Source organism: Podarcis gaigeae, assembly GCF_964106915.1.
Source record: "Podarcis gaigeae genome assembly, chromosome: 1".
In the NCBI taxonomy this organism is placed as follows: Eukaryota; Metazoa; Chordata; class Lepidosauria; order Squamata; family Lacertidae; genus Podarcis; species Podarcis gaigeae.
In genome coordinates this window covers 3,162,333-3,185,538 of record NC_139678.1, presented here as the reverse complement: position 1 = coordinate 3,185,538, position 23,206 = coordinate 3,162,333, and the positions used below count along the sequence as shown (strand labels likewise).

The following is a 23,206-nucleotide window of genomic DNA, read 5'->3' as shown; positions in this document are numbered from 1 at the left end:
GGGTGCTGGATCCAACCCCTGCCATCTCCTCCTTCCCAAGCGCTATTTGCTCTGACTATAGAACTATGTCAAATCACAAGCATCACATCAGAGTTTGAGAATCTGGGCAAACAAGTCCCTATTTTTTATTTTTCTGTACACAAAAGCATCTTATGTCTGGCAAGAGGGTCTCATCCAGCTGAAGCAGCTTCCATGTTTGGTATCCTCTTCAGGCCCTTTCTGCGGGTGGACAGATGTTTAATCCAGCTGAAAAGTGGGAGAGAGAAGAGCGAAGACCTTTAGTGTGACTTTCTCTTGGAGTTCCCCCAAACCGCGGCTTCTTCCTCTGGGCCTGTGACTGCCAGGACCCAAAGGCCCCTTTTTCTACTCTGGGGCAGCTCTCCTCTGGGGAAGGAGCAACTCGCTCCTCGCTCCTTCTGCCCGCCTTTTAGGCTCAGGGAAGCGCAAGGAGCAGGGCTGACGAGCGCCCCCCCCATCCCAGAGCCCCTCCATCCTCCCTTGCCCCTCATCTCACCTTGATGAAGCCGATGTCCTTGGCGTACTGGCGGAAGCACTGGCGGCACATGTTGAGCCCGTACTTGCGGATCAGGCCGTGGCGGTTGGAGCAGACGCGGCTGGGGGGGAGAGGAAAAGGCCTGTGGGTCAGCCGGGGGTGGGGAGGAGGGACGGGGACCCCTCTTTCCCTCCCCCCTCGGAGGAAGCGCCCCCTCAGCACCCTCCTACAGAGGGGAATGGGGAGAGAAGGAGAGAGGCCTGTGGGTCAGGGGAGCCCCCTCTCTATACTCCCCCCACCCCTCAGAGGAAGCGCTCCTCTCCCACGGGGGAGAGAGAGAATGGCCTGGGGGTCACCCGAGGAGGCACGAGGAACCCCCCCACTCCCTTTAATCCCTCCTCTTCCCCTCGGAGGAGGCACCCCTCCGTCCCCCTCCCACGGGGGAGAGAGAGGCCTGGGGGTCAGGGGAGCCCCCTCTCTATACTCCCCCCACCCCTCAGAGGAAGCGCTCCTCTCCCACGGGGGAGAGAGAGAATGGCCTGGGGGTCACCCGAGGAGGCACGAGGAACCCCCCCACTCCCTTTAATCCCTCCTCTTCCCCTCGGAGGAGGCACCCCTCCGTCCCCCTCCCACGGGGGAGAGAGAGGCCTGGGGGTCAGGGGAAACGGGGACCCCCATACTCCCCCCTCCCGTCAGAGGAAGCGCCCCCTCAGACCCCCCCCCAGGCTTGACTGCGCTTTCTTTCCTTCCCCCCACCCCCTCTTTCCCTCCCTGAGGCGCCTCGTGGCAACGGGGCTTCCTCCCTCACACGTGGCTGGGGGGGGGGAGGAAGATGCCTGGGGGTCAGCAGGAGGGACCCCCCCACTCTTCCCCTCAGACCCCCCCGGGCTTGACTGCGCTTTCTTTCCTCCCCCCCACCCCCTCTTTTCCTCCCTGAGGCGCCTCATGGCAGGGCTCCCTCCCTCACACGCGCCTGGGGGTGGTAGGAAGAGGCCTGTGGGTCAGACGGGGGGGCAGGAGGGACCCCCCCTCCCTATATTCCCCGCTCTTCCCCTCAGACGCTTCAGTCCCCCTCGGAGGGGGGTCCCCCCCCCCCAGAGGGGGGTCTCCCTCCCTTTCCCTCCCTGATGGCGGAACTCCCTCCCTCACACGTGGCTGGGGGGAGGAAGATGCCTGCCCCCCTCCCTATATTCCCCTCCCCTCAGACCCCCCCCGGGCTTGGCTGCCCTTTCTCTCTCCCCCCCCCACCTCGCCCTCATAGAGCCCCAGAGGAGGGGGGCCTCCTTCTCTCTCCCTCCCGGAGGCGCCTCGTGGCGGCGGGGCTCCTTCCCTCCCTCCCTCCCTCCTGCTCCTTCTCCCCCCCTACACCCCCCTCCCTCCCCTCTTCCCACCCACCAGGATCGGGACCCCTGGCCGAACTTCCTCGGGTGGCTCCAGTAGAGCTGCTGGTGCCCCATCTTGCTCGGCGCCTGGCGAGGAGGGAAAGGCCGCGCCCCACTGCGCACGCGCTGGCGGAGGAAGAGCCTCTCCCGTGGTGCCCCGCGCCCGCCGAGCTCCTCCCCCTTTCCCGTGACGTCAGGGCCTCTCTTCCCCCTCTCTCTGCTGCCGGCGCGCCTGGAGGAAGAGCCTCTCCCGTCGTGCCCCGCGCCCGCCGAGCTCCGCCCCCTCTCCCTGACGCCGCGCCCTCGCCCGCCCGCCCACCCGCCTGAGCTCCGCCCCGCCCCTCTCCCGTGACGTCAGGGCGCGCCGAGCCAAGAGCCTGTCGTGGGCTGGCCTTTCCCAGCCGGGCGCGGTGGCGCGTGCCTGTAATCCAGCTACTCCTGGAGGCTGAGTCTGGCGGATCGCTTGAGCCCAGGAGTTCGGGGCTGCTGTGGGCTATGCCGATCGGGTGTCCGCACTAAGTTCGGCATCAATATGGCGAGCCCCGGGGAGCCGAGGCGCGCCAGGTTGCCCAAGGAGGGGTGAACCGGCCCAGGTCGGAGACGGAGCAGGTCAAAACTCCCGTGCCGATCAGTAGTGGGACCGCGCCTGTGAATAGCCGCTGCAGCCTTACCTGGGCAACACAGCGAAACCCAGACTCTTTTGCTGCTGCCCGAATTAATAATGATCATAATATTAATAATAATAATAAGGGCAAGTGGGGGAGAGAGAGAGAGGGGCGCCGCAGCCTCGCCGGGGAAACACAGCCAAACCCAGACTCTATTGATAATTCAAATAGTAATAATAATAATATTATTAATGAGGCAATCAGAAGAGCGAGAGGCGCTGCAGCCTCGCCGGGCAACACAGCCAAACACAGACTCTTTTGCTGCTAGAAATCATAATCATAAAACATTGGTCTATTAGGGGCGATTCAGAGAGAGACGCTGCAGAAAGAAATGCATTTATTCTATCAAGGGCAAATGCATAGATTCCATCAAGGGACCTCGCCCCCTGCCTTTGCTCCCCGGATAAGACGACACTGGGTCCCTGGCCGCTTGCAGGAACTCCTCGGCCCGCAGGAACAGCGACGGGCCCCGCTGGCCCGGAGATCTCGGGGAGGGAGCGGGCTGGGGGGAGTGTTGGCCGGGAAAGGGAGTTTGGCGGCGGCTCGCAAGCCCCTTCTCCCCGCGCTGGGCTGCATTTCTGCAAAGAACTTCTCCACTGACCGGACAGAACCCAATGGGCTCCTGCGCTGCGCGACCGCCTCCTTCTGGCCAGAGCGAGGAAGTGCCGCTCGGGCCGCGCGCACTTCCCCCAGCCGCCAGCAGGCGTCAGTGCAGCAGCGCTCCGGCATAGGAAGGTGGGAAGAAAGATGCTTTTAGGATGTTTTAGCTGCGGAAACAGATAAGCCCTTCCAGAAGTGGAATCACAGGGTAAATGAGCAACTCAGCTTCATTTAGAAATGGGGGAAAACGTGATCCCTCACAATGTATATTCCGATTCCCAGACATGGTCCATTGAAGCTGTCCCTAAACTGGTTTCCGGATGTTTGGGACTACAAGTCCCATCACCCCTGATCATCACCCTTGCAGGGCCCTGGTCTTCGTCGTGCATCCTGGAGTCCCAGAGACTGCCAGGATTTTGTGGGAGCGATTTAAGGGCATCTGAAATGGAGGAGTTGTAGTAGATGAACTATCTTTGTTGCCCTTGCCAGTGGCGTAGCGTGGGTTGTCAGCACCTGGGGCAAGGCAAGTAATTTGCGCCCCCTAACCCGTGGATTTGCGCCCCCTAACCCTAACCCCCAGATGTTGCGCCTCGTGCTGCCGGCCCCCCCTGCACTCTCCACGCTACGCCACTGGCCCTTGCGCAGTGTCAGGTACTGAGATGAATAGGATCCAGAATGCAGCAGTCTGATTGGTCCTAGAATAATAGGATCCAGAATGCAGCCTTCTGATTGGTCCCAGAGCAATAGGATCCAGAATGCAGCAGTCTGATTGGTCCTAGAACAATAGGATCCAGAATGCAGCAGTCTGATTGGTCCCAGAGCAATAGGATCCAGAATGCAGCAGTCTGATTGGTCCTAGAACAATAGGATCCAGAATGCAACAGAATTGCTAGAACCAAAGACTAAGGTACTATCTAGAATGTATAACTTGCTGTTAAAATGGAATACACAAGACGAAACGGTTAAATCGGCTATGATAAAATGGGCACAGGACATTGGGCATAACATTATGTTTGAGGATTGGGAAAGGTTGTGGACCACGGGGATGAACTTCACGGCATGTAATGCTCTGAAGGAAAATGTAATGAAAATGATATATAGGTGGTACATGACCCCAGTTAAACTAGCCAAAATATGCCATGTGCCAGACAATAAATGTTGGAAATGTAAGGAAAATGAAGGAACATTCTTTCACCTCTGGTGGACTTGTCCCAGGGTGAAGGTCTTCTGGGAAATGATATATAATGAGCTGAAAAAGGTATTTAAGTATACCTTCATTAAGAAACCAGAGGCCTTCCTCCTGGGCATTGTCGGCCAGATGGTGCCAAGGAAGGACCGAACATTCTTTTTGTACGCAACAGCAGCAGCAAGGATACTTATCGCCAAGAAGTGGAAAACTCAAGATCTACCCACTCTGGAAGAATGGCAGATGCAGCTGATGGACTATATGCAACTGGCTGAGATGACTGGCAGAATTCGAGACCTGGGAGAAGAGAGGGTTGAAGAAGATTGGAGGAAATTTAAGACTTATTTACAAAAATATTGTGATTTGGTGGAAAGTTAAGTAGGATGTTTGATCATAAATAATTGGCCACCACAAAATCGGATCGGAATGGGATGTAAAGTGAGATTAAGAGAAATTAATTTACAGAGGATTATATTTAAATAAGTGGTTATAAAATTTGCAAATTAGATGATAAATTGCTGGGAAAAAATCTATGATGATGAAAATGGCAGCGGGAGATGTGAGGAAGTTCAAAGAAGTTATGAAACTCTGTTGAGATAAAAGAAAGGTTGTTTATCTTTGTACTTTATTTTGTAAAAACCCCTAATAAAAAATTTATTAAAAAAAAAAAACAGAATGCAGCCTTCTGATTGGTCCAAAGGAGCCACTCAATCCAGCTCCAGGTGGAAGCGAATCCGGAAGTGAATTGGCCTACAGGAGAATCCTGGAATCAGCCAATCACGTGGGGCCCATTGTGTAAATAATGTAAATAAAGCAGGCATTTTGGGGGAACTGGCATTCCTCACTACTATGAGCTGAATAAAGAGCATGAAATCCACTCTCGACTCCGAGTATATTTCACACAGGCATCCCTAAACTTGGCCCTCCAGATGTTTTGGGACTACAACTCCCAGGGATGATGGGAATTGTAGTCCCAAAACATCTGGAGAGCCGAGTTTGGGGATGCCTGCCCTTGCGTAACGAATCCACTTTAGAGAAAAGGACCAGGGAGGGAAGTGATGGGAAGGACCTTCAAAAGTGGGGTGGTGGCGGAAGAAGGATGAGTAATGGTTCTTCAATGCATAAACACCCCACAACCGAATCAGGATGAATTTACATTGCAGAATAACTTCCCCATGAAAGAACTCCAAAGGAACGCTCAGTAAAAAAAATGGAGAATGTCTAACCTCTGCTTTGTGCAGGCAAATGAGTGCAGTTAAACTACGGAACTCTCTTCCACATGAGGCAGTGTTGGTCACCAACCATACCTTTAACTATACAGACCTTTGTTGGCAAGGTGATGTCTCTGCTTTTTAAGATGCTGTCTAGGTTTGTCATTGCTTTTCTCCCAAGAAGCAGGCGTCTTTTAATTTCATGACTGCTGTCACCATCTGCAGTGATCATGGAGCCCAAGAAAGTAAAATCTCTCACTGCCTCCATTTCTTCCCCTTCTATTTGCCAGAAGGTGATGGAACCAGTGGCCATGATCTTTGTTTTTTTGATGTTGAGCTTCAGAACATATTTTGCGCACTCCTCTTTCACCCTCAATAAAAGGTTCTTTAATTCCTCCTCACTTTCTGCCATCAAGGTTGCAGAATGTAGGCACCCTATATATAGAAAGGAGCAAACCAGTGATATTTTAGGGATCAGGCTAGCAGGCGGGGCCCATGACTTATATCATAGAAGCCTACACAACACAAAACACTGTTCTGTAGGTTCTGTTTTTTTTATTTGTTTTTTATCTTATATTTTGGAAATGTACATCCAGGTTTTTTTTCCTTTTAATTTTTTTGGGGCCCCCAAGAAAGTGGGTCCCTAACCTAGAGCTTGTTTAGGTAAAGAGACCCCTGACTGTCAGGTCCAGTCGCGGATGACTCTGGGGTTGCGGCGCTCATCTCGCTTTATTGGCCGAGGGAGCCGGCGTACAGCTTCCAGGTCATGTGGCCAGCAGGACTAAGCAGCTTCTGGTGAACCAGAGCAGCGCACGGAAACGCTATTTACCTTCCCGCTGGAGAGGTACCTATTTATCTAATTGCACTTCATGCTTTCAAACTGCTAGGTTGTTTAGCTTACACAGTGGTACCTTGGGTTAAGAACTTAATTCGTTCCAGAGGTCCGTTCTTAACCTGAGGTACCACTTTAGCTAATGGGGCCTCCCGCTGCTGCCGTGCGATTTCTGTTCTCATCCTGAAGCAAAGTTCTTAACCCGAGGTAATATTTCTGGGTTAGCAGAGTCTGTAACCTGAAGCGTCTGTAACCTGAAGCGTCTGTAACCCGAGGTACCACTGTACTTAAATCTGGCACTGTTTGGAATACAGTGGTACCTCAGGTCTTCAGGTCAGGATGAGAACAGAAATCGCACAGCGGCAGCAGGAGGCCCCATTAGCTAAAGTGGTGCTTCAGGTTAAGAACAGTTTCAGGTTAAGAACAGACCTCCGGAACGAATTAAGTTCTTAACCCGAGGTACCACTGTACCAGTTTCTGAAAACCACAAGAAGGGAGGGGCTCTTGTGCTTCGGTCTTGCTTTGTGGGTTTCAGCCACTATGAAAACAGGATGCTGAACTAGCCATTGGCCTGATCCTGCGGGCTTTTCCCATGATTAGGAGGTCCATAGTCACTGAAAAAATGAGTTACGTGGAGGCATTTGACAGAAGAAAGAGGAAGACCATCGCATTGTAGAGTTGGGACCCCAGGGAATGGTCCCCTATTCCAGCCCCTTGCAATGGCTTCATCCAGGTATTTGGGGAGACAGTACCAGGTGAAAGGGGTGGCAAGGGAATGAGGCATAGCTGTCAACTTTTCCCTTTTCTTGCGAGGAATCCTATTTGGAATAAGGGAATTTCCCTTAAAAAATGGGAAATGTTGACAGCTCTGGAATGAGGTCGGAATCTTTGGAGGGAACAGGAAACCTCAGAATAACTGGGGGTGGGGGAATGGAGCAGCCAAGGCCATAGCGTGGATCCGACCTTCTAAAATCCCTTTGTTGTTGTTGAGTTGTTTAGTCGTGTCCGCCTCTTCGTGACCCCCTGGACCAGAGCATGCCAGGCACTCCTGTCTTCCACTGCCTCCCGCAGTTTGGTCAAACTCATGCTGGTAGCTTCGAGAACACTGTCCAACCATCTCGTCCTCTGTCATCTCCTTCTCCTTGTGCCCTCCATCTTTCCCAACATCAGGGTCTTCTCCAGGGAGTCTTCTCTTCTCCTGAGGTGGCCAAAGTCTTCAGGATCTGTCCTTGCAGTGAGCACTCAGGGCTGATTTCCTTCAGAATGGAGAGGTTGGATCTTCTTGCAATCCATGGGACTCTCAAGATTCTCCTCCAGCACCGTAATTCAAAAGCATCAATTCTTCGGCGATCGGCCTTCTTTATGGTCCAGCTCTCACTTCCATACATCACTACTGGGAAAACCATAGCTTTAATTATACAGACATTAGTTGGTAAGGTGATGTTCCTTACCTGGCCCCTCTTGCCCCCACCCCCTGATCAATAAAGCCTAGGAATAGTTCCGGGAGGTGCAGTCAGTCTCTCCCCCCGCCCCCCGGCAGCATCTTAAACACTGCTTGGCCCTGGGATCTCGCACGCTCTGCGCTTCTGCGAATCGCTTTCAACAGCCGAATCAATATTCCGTGCAGGGTAATACAAACAGTAGGCTAATGGTCAAATCACTATTTTAATTTAAAACAGAGGAAAAGGAGACATCTATTATCTGTGGCAATAAATATTCTGCAGCCGCTGCGTGCTGGGTTAATAATCCCACGGACGCATATGTTGAACTGAAATTAAATGAGATCATCTCAAGAGGGAGAGTTTTTTGCTTTGATCCTTGTGCCGGATTTCCGAAGGTAGGTGGCAGACTTGTCACGCGGCTGAGGATGCTTTTTGGCTTCAGCATGGGGGGGGGGGCTTAAAAGGCCAAGGCCTTTGGCCAAGGCACAGTCTGACCCCCTCCTTCGGTAATCCACATAGAACTCTAGCCCAATGGTTGCCATTAATATGATTCTGAATTTATTTTAGAATGTATTTCAGTTAATTGATTGTGATTTTATGTAAACTGTGTTACTTTCACTGTTGTTAGCTGCTCTGAGCCCGGCTTCGGCTGGGGAGGCTGGGATATATATATAGGGAGGCATCCATATATTTAATTATTTTTATATATATATATATATATATATATATATATATATATATATATAAAATAATAATTAAATATATGGATGCCTCCCTTCTTTGGGGCTGCAAATGGGCAGCTTCGGGTTCAGTTAAGGGAGCCATAATGATCAAGGTGCTGGAGCAACTTTCCTAGGAGGAAAGGATTCAAGGTTTGGGGCTTTGTAGTTTAGGGAATCAAAGAACTTTAGTGTTGGAAGGGACCCCGAGGGTCATCTAGTCCAACCCCCTGCAATGCAAGAATGTCAGCTCAAGCATCCATGACAGATGGCCACCCAAGCTCTGCTTAAAAACCTCCAAGGAAGGAGGGTCCACGTGGCTGATGGAGAACATGGTTGAGGGAGGTGCATTAAATAAAAAGAAAGTGCTTTTTTCCACGTAGCAAAAAGTTAAACTGTGGAACTCTCTGCCACATGAGGGAGTGATAGCCAGCAACTTGGATGCCTTCAAAAGAGGATGAGACAATTCATGAAGGTCTGGGCTCATGAAGGCTAATAATTAATTAATTAATTAATTAATAATAATAAAATTTATTTATACCCTGCCCTCCCCGGCCAGAGGGTGGCTTGTTTTCTGCCTGTCAAGATCCCTGATAATGTTTGCTGGTTGCCTTATTCTTTTGAAATTCCTGAGTTCTTGCATCCATTGTCCCAGACCTCCCTTATTCCTGTGAGAAGGCTCTCGATTTACAGGGTTTGAAGGATTTGGCAAGTGAAAAGAACTATTGGGAAAGGTTTTCCCAAGATACCGTATTTTGCGCTCTATAGGACGCACTTTCCCCCCTCCAAAAATCAAGGGGAAATGTGTGCGCGTCCTATGGAGCGAATGCAGGCTCCCTGGCTTCAGCAATAGCAACGCAAAGCCTCCAAAGCGCAGAGGGAGCGCTCCCTCTACGCTCCGGAGGCTTTGCGTTGCTTTCGCTGAAGCCTGGAGACCGAGAGGGGATGGTGCGCACCGACCGCTCTCACTCTCCAGGCTTCAGGGATAGCTGCCTGAAGCCTTTGGAGCGCAGCGGGAACTCTTGCTGCGCTCCGAAGGCTTCGGGTTCCTTTTGCTGAAGCCGGGAGAGCAAGACTCTCCTGGCTTCAGCAGAGAGGGAGAGCTGCCCAGCGCCCCTCAGCCAAGCGGGAGGAGAAATGGAAGGGGAGATTTTTTTTTTCTTGTTCTCCCCCTCTGAAACAAGGTGCGTCCTATAGTCGGGTGCATCCTATAGTGTGAAAAATACGGTACTTTCTTCTACTGCAGAGAAAATATTTGGGGTCATTTAAGAGGACCAAGATGGCTTTGGGATCGCTTTGTGAACTAAAATAAAGTGTCTTTTTCCAGGGAATATTTCCTAATTTTTGAAGGGTGAAAGATTGGTTTTCTGGAGCGTGTGTCCACTGTGTGTGCACCATAACATTTGTGTAACACAATGCCTCATCCGTCTATGTTCTTTTTCAATTTCCTTTCCCTCTGATTTCGATATTTCGTTCTGTGATCAGGCCTCCACCAAGCCACTCTTACGATTCCAGGAGGCGTGTATTATGAGCAGCAGGCCTGGCAGAAGGTGCTAAATTCAATCCTCAAAGTATCGTAAGTGTGGGAATGTTCAGGGAGGCAGGAGAGGATATATTGTTTATTAATATCCTTCCTAACTTGCACTAGCAAGTTCTATAACTTAGCAGAGTTTTACATTCCCCTTTTAAACGCACAACTTCAAAAAAGGGGGGGGGGAAAGGGTTCCCGGATTCATTGAAAAAAATCTGGTAATCATATCCCACCTGCCCTTCGGCATAAGGTTTCAGGCAGGATCCAGCAATACAATCCTAACTCGGGTAAAAACAGGTAAAAAGGGATAATATTTTTTTAAATACATATAATTTTTATTCATTTTTAAACATATTAATTGTCATACATACCACAAAATTTCACATCTTATACAATCTTTTTGGACTTCCATCAACACCTCTGATGACCCCCCATATTTATCATTTCTTCTGCATTTCTTAAATTCATATTGCCTTTAATTATCTTAACTAATCTCTCCCTTTTTAGCCAGTTATGCAATAGTTCAAATTATTCACCTCACAAAACTTCTTGCAAACCTACAAATGTAATCTGGTCATCACAATTACTTTTCAAATAGTCCGTAAATTTACACCAATCTTCTGTGAATCTCTGGTCCCGCCGGTTTCAAATTCTTCCTGCTAGTTTGTCTAATTCTGCATAGTCCATCAATTTCATCCTCCAATCTTCTTTCGTCGGTAATTCTTCTTGCTTCCATTTTTGTGCCAATAATATTCTTGCTGCTGTCATTGCATATAAAAACAGCTTACAGTCCTTTCTGTTTATATCATCTCCTACAATGCCCAGTAAAAATGCTTCTGGTTTCTTAATAAATGTACATTTCAACATTTTTTCCTTCTCATTATATATCATTTCCCAGAAGTTTCCCACCTTTTTACATTCCCACCACATATGATAAAATGTTCCTTCTTTTTCTTTACATTTCCAACATTTATTGCTTACCTTATACATTTTAGCCAATTTAACGGGTGTAATATACCATCTATACATCATTTTCATCACATTTTCTTTTAAAGCATTGCATGCAGTAAATTTTAAACCTTCCTTCCATAATTTCCCCCAATCGTTCAGCTGTATATTATACCCAATATCTTTAGCACAATGAATCATAACTGACTTTACCTCCTCATCCTTCAAATGCCATTCAAGCAGCAATTTATACATTTTAGACAAAATTTTATATTTTTTTAAAAAAGGGATAATATAAGATCTAAACGGAACCCCAGCCATTGATCTGATCACTGCATTTTGGACTGGTGGACGTTTCTTTCTTTCTTTTTAAAAAGTAGTTTTTATTGAGAATTTCAACATAACATATTATCAAAACTTATCATCTTCTTTTCATCCCTGCCCCCATTTTTCCCCCTCCCCAAAAAGGACTGGTGGACATTTCTGAATCGCCTCCAAGGGCAGCCCCATGCGGAACGCATTGTAGTAGTCCAGTCTGGAGTTTTGCCAGAGCCTGAAATGTGAACCTTTGCGGTGCTGGAAGCAGGTTCTCTGAATCCAGCTTCTACTGGATTGTCCAAAAGGCCTGCCTTCGCCCCACCCTCCCCCAAAATGTGTTGCCTTGATGTGCCTGGATAACAAACTTAAGATAGTAGAAATGGAAAGTCCCCAGTTTGCTGCGGCTTTGCAGCCGGATAACGCCTTTCGGCAAAAATGTTTTTTTTTGTTTTGCTTCTGGGTTGTCACCAGACATCAGCGAGTCTTTAGTTCTCACGGGTTGTTTGAAAGGGTGTATTCATCCCCGACAACATTTATTTATGGCAGGCAAGAAAACCTACTTAAATCGCATCATTTCCATAACTGAATATTTATGGCTGCAGCGACTGGTTGCCGCTCCTTGATTAAACTGAAAACCCTTCACTCACTTTATATAAATGTTTACTTGTCGGGGACTAAAAATTGTCTTTAAACAAACTTGAAATCAAATTACGGTAGGATTTTTTTTTTTTTAATGGGGTGGGGGTCGTGTTTCCAAAAGGGACTGGTAGAAAAGAGCGAGTTCGATTATGTGCATGCAAACTGGCCACTGAGCTGCAGTTTATTTCAGTCACGCCGGCTTGATAGAGCCTACACATTCAGGCGCAGTCTACATCTGAACGAATTCCCAGGCCCCACAAATGGCCCAGAGATGCATTTTAAATAAAAGGACACATTCTACTCATGTAAAAATACGCTGATTCCTTGACTGTCTGTGGGCCGGTTTGAGAAGGCGATTGGGCTGGATCCAGCCCCCGGGCCTTCGTTTGCCTACCCATGCACTAAGTAATATAACCACACAATAAAATTGAAAACAGCAACCATTAATTGATTGCGCCCTTATTCAAAATCCCATTTAAAGCTATAGGTTCCCAGAAAAAACTAACTTATAGGCACGAGTGTGTGACACACAGATATAAATATATGCTGGGATCTAATCTTCTAGCTAAAAAAAAGAATCTACAGGAAAGAACATTGCATGGAAATTGTTTTTACTCATTCTTACTAATGAAACGATAAGGGCGAAGGAAAATCATAGCATAAAATATTTGTATATATGAGTACATGCACAAATTTGTATGAGAATCAATAGCTGTTACTAATAATTGACTACATTGTGACAACTCAGAACCACAGATACAAACAAACTTGACTCAAGACAATAGCTCTGAAAGCGATAAATTAAAGAATGAATCCAGCATCAGAACAGTGTAATTTGTACATTTACATTTGTAAGCCATTGAGAAATATGTGGAATAGAAAAAGGTAATCAAGGACTATATGACAGAGAAACTATAGGGTGCTGATGACAAACATAATTTATTCTAAATATTATTTCAGATTCCCTCCTTTCCTCTATTTTCTGTTGCATCTGTCTTCTTTCTCCCTGCCAGCTGGTCCCCATCGCATTTTCTTGTAATAAAATAATCAAATTAAAACACAATGAAGCCACAATTAAAATGACACTTGGAACCCATCAGACAATACAGTGGTACCTTGGTTCTCAAACGCCTTGGTTCTCAAACACCAAAACCCCGGAAGTAAGTGTTCTGATTTTTGAACTTTTTTCGGAAGCTGAACGTCTGATGCGGCTGTCGGCTATTGTTTCTGGGGCGCCTTCACCAATCAGAAACTATGCCTTGGTTTTTGAACATTTCGGAAGTCAAACGGACTTCTGGAACAGATTAAGTTTGGCGCTTTTGTTTTTGCTATTTATTTTGTTTTTGAGGCTTCTTCGGTTCATTTGTATTGGTGACTGTGTGGAACCCAGTTCAGCTACTGATTGATTGATTGATTGTGTGATTGCGGAAATGGATAAAAGCCCCCCATCCAAACAATGACTATAATCAGTGCAGGCCAATTCTGAATCCACACGTCCTTCCACAGTGGGGACGTTGGTTTCTGGGCGGGAGTTGATCATAGTGAGGGTTTGCCAAGCCTGCCTTCCTCTTAGGACATTTCTCCCTTGAGTCCTGAGTTTGAGCGTCTTCAAAGCCCCTGACACCTTTGGTCAAGGCTGTTCTCCAACTGGAGCGCTCGCAGGCCAGTGTTTCCCAGTTTTCAGTGTTTCTACTACATTTTTTAAACATTTGCCTTGAGACAGTCTTTAAACCTCTTTTGTTGACCACCAGAATTACGCTTTCCATTTTTAAGTTTGGAATAGAGTATCGGTAGTAGCTTTGGAAGACGAGAATCAGGCATCTGCACAACATGACTAGTCCAACGAAGTTGACTGCTTCTTCAAGTACACTGGTATTAGTTCACCTGTCTTCCCAAGTGATGTGTAAAAATTTTTGGAGACACCATTGATGAAATCTTTCGAGGAGTTGGAGATGATGTTTATAAGTGGTCCATGTTTCACAAGCAGACAGTAAGATTGGTAGTACAATAGCTTTGTAAACAAGTGTTTGGGTTTCCCTGCACATGTCCCAGTCAAATTGGGAGTTTCCTGTATAAGTATTCTTAGAAAGTCATTGGGGAGAAGAGGGCACTGCCCTCTGCCATCTTCAACCTGCCCTCTGCCAGCTCCTCACTTACCTGTTCATGGCCAGTCTAGGAGTGGCCCCTCTCTTTCTCCTCCGTAGCCTCCATGCTGCCCTTGCAGATTCAGGAAGGAGAAAACCTGACGAGGGCCTGCTTGTCATAAAATAATCAGTCTCACGCCAGAATGGATTGAAAGGGCCTAACCAGCCTCAAAGCTTAACTGCTCAAAAGCTGCTGCAGCCCAACATTTATTATGAACAGTAAAAAACTTACAACATTGTATTAACTCTGCAGATAAGTACAATACCATACATGGAAATCACCCCATTATCAGGCTACACTATGTGGACCAATCTATGTGGCCTAGCATGAGGTGTTCATGCGCTGATCATGCCCAGCACAGCCTGCCCTGCCAAAAGGTCAGGCTGCAGTAAATTTCCACCCATGCGCCCATTTTACTACATAGGCATTAACAACCATTTTCCTACAAAAGCCGGAATTAGTTAGCTGTGGTGCGTCTCATCGCCTCTGGTGCCCCCTGCTGCTGGGCTCCCTGCCTTCTGCCCTGTTAGTCCCAGAGGGCACAGCAGCCACCTTTCAAATCACCCCCCATCATTCTGCCTGGACGCCAAGGTCCAGTGCTGAGGGCCTTTTGGCAGTTCCTTCCCTGTAAGAAGCAAAGCTACAGGGAACCAGGCAGAGAGCCTTCTCGGTGGTGGCGCCCGCCCTGTGGAACGCCCTCCCACCTGATGTCAAAGAGATAAACTGTAGCACCCTGCTTGTGGTTAACGCTTAGCTGGAATGAAATATTCAACGCAGCAATAGAGAAATTAAAATAATAATTTATTTGTCAGACAAATAAATGAGAGGCACAGTGGTATATGGTTACCAAGCTCTGGCCTGGCCTCTTGCCATCCTGGCCAGCACTTATATTCCCTTAATCCAGCCCCCTTTGCTCCTCCTGTGGCTGCCTCTGTCCAATCAGCCTGGTTGAAATTCCTATTGGCTGTTTGGTAGAACCAATCACAAAAGATACACCCACAAAAGATACACCCACTTCCTTGCCCTTATAAGGGAGACAAAGAGCTATATATAAATGACAAATAAGTAATAATATATCTTACATGGAATCTTAATTACCAGCTCACCTCTTGCCCTCCTTGCCCTATTGCCTTCTAAAACAAATGTTTAATCTTACATTTTTATGTTCAACAGATGTCAAGGATCTTGAGTTTCACATCAATATTGAAAGATTTCCTTCATTTGAAAGTTTCTAAACAAATGCCTGACAACCATATATATCAAGAGTGCTTGGATGGCGTCTTCTGTCTAGCAGGGGGGCTAGGCTGGTGGCTGACTTAATTTCAGGATAAATACAACTCTTACAACCATATGAAATAAGAATCTAGCATTCCTTAAATCCTTTGCATAATTACATTTAAGCCAATATATTTAAGCTAATATATTTCATTCACTTATCATAGGTAGCCTTTTAAAAGAATAAAGCCTTTGTAAAGTAAAAAGGAACTCAGTAAAAAACAGCTTTTAAAAAGAAGCCTCTTCAGTTTACACCTCCCCCCTTTCCCCCTCCTTTCCCAGCCAGCTAGATGCTTCTCCCATTAGCTCTTCCCAACAGCTTTAGAAAATTTCCCAAAAATGCTCTTTTTTCTTCTAGCCAAGCCAGTTGCCTTTTTCACTGCTCTTGGCCTTTCAACCTTGGAAAGAAGATCTGGCTCATTTTACTGAGAGGCACATTGGTATTATTTTACTATTTACCCTTGCCTTTAATTGTGTTTTTTCAGCCTTGGGGCAGCATATGTAATTCTCCCTTTTTTATGACTTTGAGAATTGTTTTTCTACTATAAATCAATGGGGCCCCCTTGTCTTAGGAGAAAAACCTCTTGCCAAGGTTCTTTCTGCCTGGCATGAAACATTTGAAAATCCTTTTTTTTTAAGCTCATTTTTAAATACAAGCCTTGATTGCAATATATAAGCTTTGATAAAAAATGCAGGCTTATGATTAGATGCCTCATTCCCCCCTTTCAAGCTCAAGGACCTTCATCCCAAGTGTCCTTGATAGCTTGACCTTCATCATATTCCTGAGGTAAAGCTCTGTATAGGGCCATGATATGAGGTAGAGTTTCATTTGAAACCATCTTGCTAATTGTACTTCTAAAACATGAAATGATACATGGCATCATACACAAAACCATTACCACTACTGTCAAGAAAAACAAGCAAGACAATAGTATCCCTTTGAGTCCTGTGACATTAGGTAACCAATTGGTGAGCCATCCCATATCCCATCCTTCCCATGTTTGTACTGGGACATGTGCTATATTCTCCATCTTTGTGGCCAACACACGGATTGCCTCACCAGTATCTGAAATGTTAAAGCAACAGGCATTCCCTGTCAAGTTCAAGACTCCACATAGGCCTCCCTGCCTGGCAAGTACATAATCCATTCCCATTTTCAGCTGCAAAATGGCGGCTCTACTTTCATCCAACTGTTGTGCAATAAGTCTCAAACTCTGGGCCGTTGCATTGGTTACAAGTTCCACTACTGCTTGCAATCGAATTATTCTGTTTAGATTATAAATAGGATCCCGTGCCCCTTGTATGAGCTCACCAGGATTCCAGGAGGCAGGATCATAATAGGCTATAATGCGCTCTGGCGGCCAATCATCAGTACCGCTCCAACTTTGGGTACTTCCTCCTGCTATATGAGAAATATCAGCATTCCTTCGTGTTCGCCTGGCCGAACTAGTGGGCATAATCCACATTGGTGGTAATACCCAACCCAAGAAACAAGTCCCACTCCATTTGGAAGGGAGCTTTTTGTATGCCCATTCTCCACATATCCACCACAACCATCGGGTCTGAGGTTTTTGGTACGTGGAGTACAGAAGGCGAAATACCAAAAGAGGTAGAGAGTTCACAGTGCAGTATGTTAGATTGCCTTTTTCTGTCACAGTTATGTTCCACACCACTTTCCATGCGTGAATAAAAGGAGGTGCACAGGGCAAGGTATTCCGAGTTCGATAGGTAGTACCGTGTGCCCAGGTATGACTATTCTTAATATAATCCCAAGTATAGTGACAATGAGAAGAGCCTATCATGGGAGAATCAGCTGCATCTGATGATTTATGTACACAGAATTCCCCTTGTACAGGTATAACTCGTAATGGTTTAGTTGAGTTCCATCCGGGGAAATTCTGTATTTCTGTTTGGTGTGGCATTTCGCTTACCATACCAATGGCATCTAATGGTATCGGTAATAAGGGCATACCTCCCTCTGAATCATCTGGCCCAAGAGAGCAAACAAGGCAATTGGTCCTATTTGCAACATTGGCTACCATCTCAGCTAAGCCTACCCACATATTGTGGTCATGGCTGAATCCATATTTAGCCAATTTGGTCAGATTCAAGAACCCTTCCCCTTCCCAAGGGATCAGGATTAATAATAAAATCATGTTGATGTCTAGTATATGCATTCCTTCCACAAAAGATTACCTTATTGTGATAGCAAATAATTATTAGCCCCAATATAATTCCCCCAGTGACAGAAATGGGGAACCACCAAGACCAAAACATATATCCCGAGGATCCCCAATGAGTAATATCTCTGATAATTGTTCCACAAAGGGGCAGTCAATCAATTGTATTAGAGAATCTTTCCGTTCACAGTCGCTGGTTCAGACGCTCCTCAAGCTTCAGGCGTGCGCAGGTCAGCCAGCTTCCAGGTTGTGGCTGCAGCAGGCCGGTCGTCAAATGTTGCCCGTGACCTAGCCCGTTCCCGGTAGGGCTAGATACAGGGGTTTTTGGAGAGAGTTAGTTTTAAAGGATTAGAGGGGTCACCTTTGCACGTCCAACTGCCTTCGGACTTCTTCAAACGAGAGTGATGAATCCAGGGGGTCACCTCAGCTACCTTCACCGCTGTTGGAGTAGAGAGCAAGACGGTGTAAGGTCCACGCCATTTAGGTGCAAGTGGATCGCGTTTCCACTCTTTCACCCATACGCTATCGCCAGCCTGGAACTGATGAATCGGCTCGGCAATGCTGCACGGCGTGCGTTCGAGGGCCCACCTGTTAAGAGAAACAAAAACACGGGAGAGAGATTGCACTTGTCCCTGTGTCACATGATCTCCTATTTGTTTAAGGTCAGCTGGAATATCCTGAACAAAGGAGGGCGGTCTCCCATACAGGAGCTCAAAAGGTGACAACTTAAGTCTTTTTGTGGGTGCACACCGAACACGAAACAGTGTTATGGGTAACACATCTACCCATCCCAATCCCGTTTCCTGGGTTAATTTTGCCAATTGGGTTTTCAGAGTCCGATTCATTCTTTCAGTTTTCCCTGAACTCTGAGGCCTATATGCTGTATGCAGTCTCCATTTTACTTGTAGGACTTCCCTTCCCATCCTTCTGATTTCTGAATTTTCTTACGAATATCAGAAGCGCACTGGGCCACAAATGTAGCAGTAATCATTCTGCTGTTTTCAGGGGCTTCAGGGTCAAAAGGAGTCCATATACGATAGGCTTCTTGCAGCCTCTCTAAAAAGTCTCCTGGACTCTCATTTGGTTTCTGTTCTACTTCTGAGACTTTAGACATATTAGTGGGCTTCTGGCATGCCCTGCGGATACCTTGCACAAGCGTCTGGCGGTAGGTGGTAAGTCTGGCCAGATGAATTCCATTGTTTGGATCCCAATTAGGATCTTCCAAGGGAAAGTTATCTTGGAGATGACGGTCAATATTAAAAATATTTCCCACTCTGGCCTGCTCACGCAAATATATCTGTGCCTTTTCAATTATGTCTCTCCTTTCCTCAGTGGTGAAAAGAGTATTTAGGAGCTGGCGACAATCTGTCCAAGTAGGGCTATGAGTATTTACTATTGAAGTCACCAAGTCCATCATAGCCTGAGGTTTTTCTGCAAAAGATGGGGTGTGTGTTTTCCAATTCATCAAATCTGTAGTTGTGAATGGAATATATTGCAGGGTCGAAGTTCGAGGTGGCCGTGGTCCGGGTTGCCCATTAACCAGCGCAGGCTCCTCAAGTGCATCAAATACTCTTCTAAGAGGGGCTACTACGTGATCTTTCTCTTCACTTTGCTCTAGGGGCCTCAAATCATAGGGGATGGTATCTGTCCCAAGGCGTTCTTTTAGCAGCTTTATACGCCTGGCTGTATTGCTTGCTGACCGATTAAGGTCTCCCTGTAACTTCTGTAATAATTCTCTAGGACTTGGATGTACAGGGGTTTGGGGTGGGCAATCAGTTGTTCCACTAAAGGAGACTGTAGATGGAGGTCTATTAGGAGTCACAGGTGGAATAACCACTTCTGCTTGGGCTTTATTATAGGACTCCAATGCCTCCTGAAGATATTTATCATAATCTATCAAGGAATCAAGCTCTGTGACTCCACTCCCATTATTCATTCCACTTTCTTGCCTTGGGGTTACAACTGGCGGAGTGTTTGAATTAAGCTCCCTTCGATGTGGAGCATAGGGTGGAGGTGGAAGCACCTCTTCCTCTGGTCCCTCAAAAATGGGTTTGAGTTTATTTGGCAAGATTCCTTTCCTAGCTTCAGCTTTTACAGCCAATAATTTGCATCGTTTGACTTTGCATTCCCTTATCCATGGAGGATTTTTATTTAATGTGCTCAGCCAGGAATCTATATATGGAAATTGTTCTGGGCACCCTCCAGTTTCTTTGGCGATATTAGACCAAAGTTTGCTTACTAAATTTATATCAAAAGTTCCCTGAGATGGCCATTCAGTATTTTGTTTCGGCCATTCTAGTTCACATAACGTTCTCAAGCGCTCTGGCGTCATTTTGACTCCATATGCCCCTGAGAAGGCTTTCTTAAAATTATTTAACATACACTCAAGAGGTGTATTTTCCCCCTTTGAACCCCCAACTCCCATTGTATGGCCCTGTGAAGTATCCACTCAGTCACTCACACACACGCTTTGTGGGTTTCCTTGCCTAGTGAAGTCGCCTTACTAGGAACCGAAGTACTGCCCACTCCACACTCAGGTCAGCTACAGATTGCTCTGTACTTTCTCACACATACAATGCGCTAGATACTTCACCACACTCTACCTCCCAATTTTCCCTTTTCCTCCACCAGACCAACATCTGATGTACCCAACCACCTAGCGTACTCAGTTCCCCCTTACTGAGACGCAGAAGTTTGATCAAGACTTCTCTTCCTCCCAATTAATTGGAGGGCCAAAAATCCCTTTGTGCACTTACCCTTGGTTGGTTCCCTGTTTCCCCCGGTCCGTCGCCGCCAGTGAGCAGGGTATCAGACAGACGAGTCTTCTGCGTTCCCCCTGGAAAAATTTACCAGTGCGCGCTGGGTAAGCAGTTTAGAGATCCTCTCTCTTGTACTCTGCCCAGTAGGGCGAAGGGGCTGCGTTCCAGCAGACCACTTATCCGAGTCACAGTGGCACCATAAAATGTAGCACCCTGCTTGTGGTTAACGCTTAGCTGGAATGAAATATTCAACGCAGCAATAGAGAAATTAAAATAATAATTTATTTGTCAGACAAATAAATGAGAGGCACAGTGGTATATGGTTACCAAGCTCTGGCCTGGCCTCTTGCCATCCTGGCCAGCACTTATATTCCCTTAATCCAGCCCCCTTTGCTCCTCCTGTGGCTGCCTCTGTCCAATCAGCCTGGTTGAAATTCCTATTGGCTGTTTGGTAGAACCAATCACAAAAGATACACCCACAAAAGATACACCCACTTCCTTGCCCTTATAAGGGAGACAAAGAGCTATATATAAATGACAAATAAGTAATAATATATCTTACATGGAATCTTAATTACCAGCTCACCTCTTGCCCTCCTTGCCCTATTGCCTTCTAAAACAAATGTTTAATCTTACATTTTTATGTTCAACAGATGTCAAGGATCTTGAGTTTCACATCAATATTGAAAGATTTCCTTCATTTGAAAGTTTCTAAACAAATGCCTGACAACCATATATATCAAGAGTGCTTGGATGGCGTCTTCTGTCTAGCAGGGGGGCTAGGCTGGTGGCTGACTTAATTTCAGGATAAATACAACTCTTACAACCATATGAAATAAGAATCTAGCATTCCTTAAATCCTTTGCATAATTACATTTAAGCCAATATATTTAAGCTAATATATTTCATTCACTTATCATAGGTAGCCTTTTAAAAGAATAAAGCCTTTGTAAAGTAAAAAGGAACTCAGTAAAAAACAGCTTTTAAAAAGAAGCCTCTTCAGTTTACACCTCCCCCCTTTCCCCCTCCTTTCCCAGCCAGCTAGATGCTTCTCCCATTAGCTCTTCCCAACAGCTTTAGAAAATTTCCCAAAAATGCTCTTTTTTCTTCTAGCCAAGCCAGTTGCCTTTTTCACTGCTCTTGGCCTTTCAACCTTGGAAAGAAGATCTGGCTCATTTTACTGAGAGGCACATTGGTATTATTTTACTATTTACCCTTGCCTTTAATTGTGTTTTTTCAGCCTTGGGGCAGCATATGTAATTCTCCCTTTTTTATGACTTTGAGAATTGTTTTTCTACTATAAATCAATGGGGCCCCCTTGTCTTAGGAGAAAAACCTCTTGCCAAGGTTCTTTCTGCCTGGCATGAAACATTTGAAAATCCTTTTTTTTTAAGCTCATTTTTAAATACAAGCCTTGATTGCAATATATAAGCTTTGATAAAAAATGCAGGCTTATGATTAGATGCCTCAAAACAACTACCTGACATTTAGAAGACATCTGAAGGCAGCCCTGTTCAGGGAAGTTTTTAATGAGTGACATTTTAATGTATTTTAAATCTTTGTTGGAAGCCGCCCAGAGTGGCTGGGGAAACCCAGCCAGATGTGCAGGGTACAAATAATAAAAGAGTCCCATGGACTGCAAGAAGATCAAACCTCTCCATTCTGAAGGAAATCAGCCCTGAGCTCACTGGAAGGACAGATCCTGAAGCTGAGGCTCCAAGACTTTGGCCACCTCATGAGAAGAGAAGACTCCCTGGAAAAGACCCTGATGTTGGGAAAGATGGAGGGCACAAGGAGAAGGGGACGGCAGAGGACGAGATGGTGGGACAGTGTTCTCAAAGAGACCAGCATGAGTTTGACCAAACTGCGGGAGGCAGTGGAAGACAGGAGTGCCTGGCATGCTCTGGTCCAGGGGGTCATGAAGAGGTGGACACGACTAAACGACTAAACAACAACATTACTATTACACCTCTGATCTTCTTCCAGTGACTGGGAACCAGAGCTGGAGAAGGTGCTGCTGCTGCCCTCAGGTTCTGCTTGGGGGCTTCCGATTGGGGCCCCTGGGTGGCCACCATGAGGGCAGGGTACAGGGCTAGATAGGCTCTTTGGCCTCATTCCACAAGGCTCGGCTTGGGTTCTTCTGGGGGAAAGACATCTCCATCACGGATGGCGTGTTACAGGCCGGCTTTGAGCTCCCGCAGCTCCAGAGTCAAGTGGGGTATAACTGATGCTTGTCTGAGCTGATTAGGAAGGCTCGTCTGACAGAACATTTGTTGGTTTAATTGCCTGCAGGAAGATTAATCTGACTCTGAAGGAGACATTTGGGGCTTCCAGGCTTATTGACTTGAAATATTGTTATTTGCTCGTTTTCGCTCACAAATCTCATTTGGAAGAGATTTAGGTCTCCCCCTCCCTGAGCTTAATCTCCAGGTCACAGGTGGGCAACTCCTTGTCTGCATCCAGGTGGCTGAAGTGATGGAGGAAGCTTTCTGAGGACTAAATCAGAAAAGATCAAAACCAGGCTTTCCCAACCTAGTGCCTTCCAGTTGTTTTGGTCCAGAGGCTGATCTAAATCTTTAGAGTGATGGGTTTTGAGGACTGCTTGTATAGATGCAGTTCCCACATCTATAAGGTACTGATCTGTTATCAATAATTATGTTCCAAATCATCGTGTTCTAAATAATAGTTGCAAAATTGCAATCTGAATGCAGCTGCAATATATTGATTAGCGTTCAGAAAACCAGGAAGATATATCACCCTTATTGTGAACATTGGCTGCCCCTAATAGAGCCCGTAAGGCTTGAAGTTGCACAAAGTCTTCCTGGGATGGGATGGTCCTTTCTGAAGAATCAAGGAGGGACCACGAACTGCAACACAAGAA

The 23,206-nt window shown here is 46.5% G+C and overlaps 1 protein-coding gene and 1 long non-coding RNA gene across 2 annotated transcripts in view; both read right to left on the bottom strand.

Moving 5' to 3' along the window:
• Window positions 1-93: 93 nt before the first annotated feature.
• On the bottom strand, window positions 94-2,121 carry LOC310846436 (small ribosomal subunit protein uS14). The gene is made up of 3 exons (XM_083742899.1): window positions 1,889-2,121; window positions 515-614; window positions 94-246 (listed from the first exon to the last, which is right to left on the bottom strand). Exons 1-3 carry the CDS (start codon window positions 1,948-1,950, stop codon window positions 238-240), a joined length of 171 nt encoding a protein of 56 aa, XP_083599025.1. The 5' UTR covers window positions 1,951-2,121; the 3' UTR covers window positions 94-237.
• Window positions 2,122-13,070: 10,949 nt separating this feature from the next.
• The window catches only part of LOC310845035, a 50,490-nt gene continuing 40,354 nt past the window's right edge, over window positions 13,071-23,206 (bottom strand). Inside the window, exon 2 of the long non-coding RNA XR_014564431.1 lies at window positions 13,071-13,364. This is a non-coding gene — a long non-coding RNA (uncharacterized lncRNA). The remainder of the gene's footprint in view (window positions 13,365-23,206) is intronic.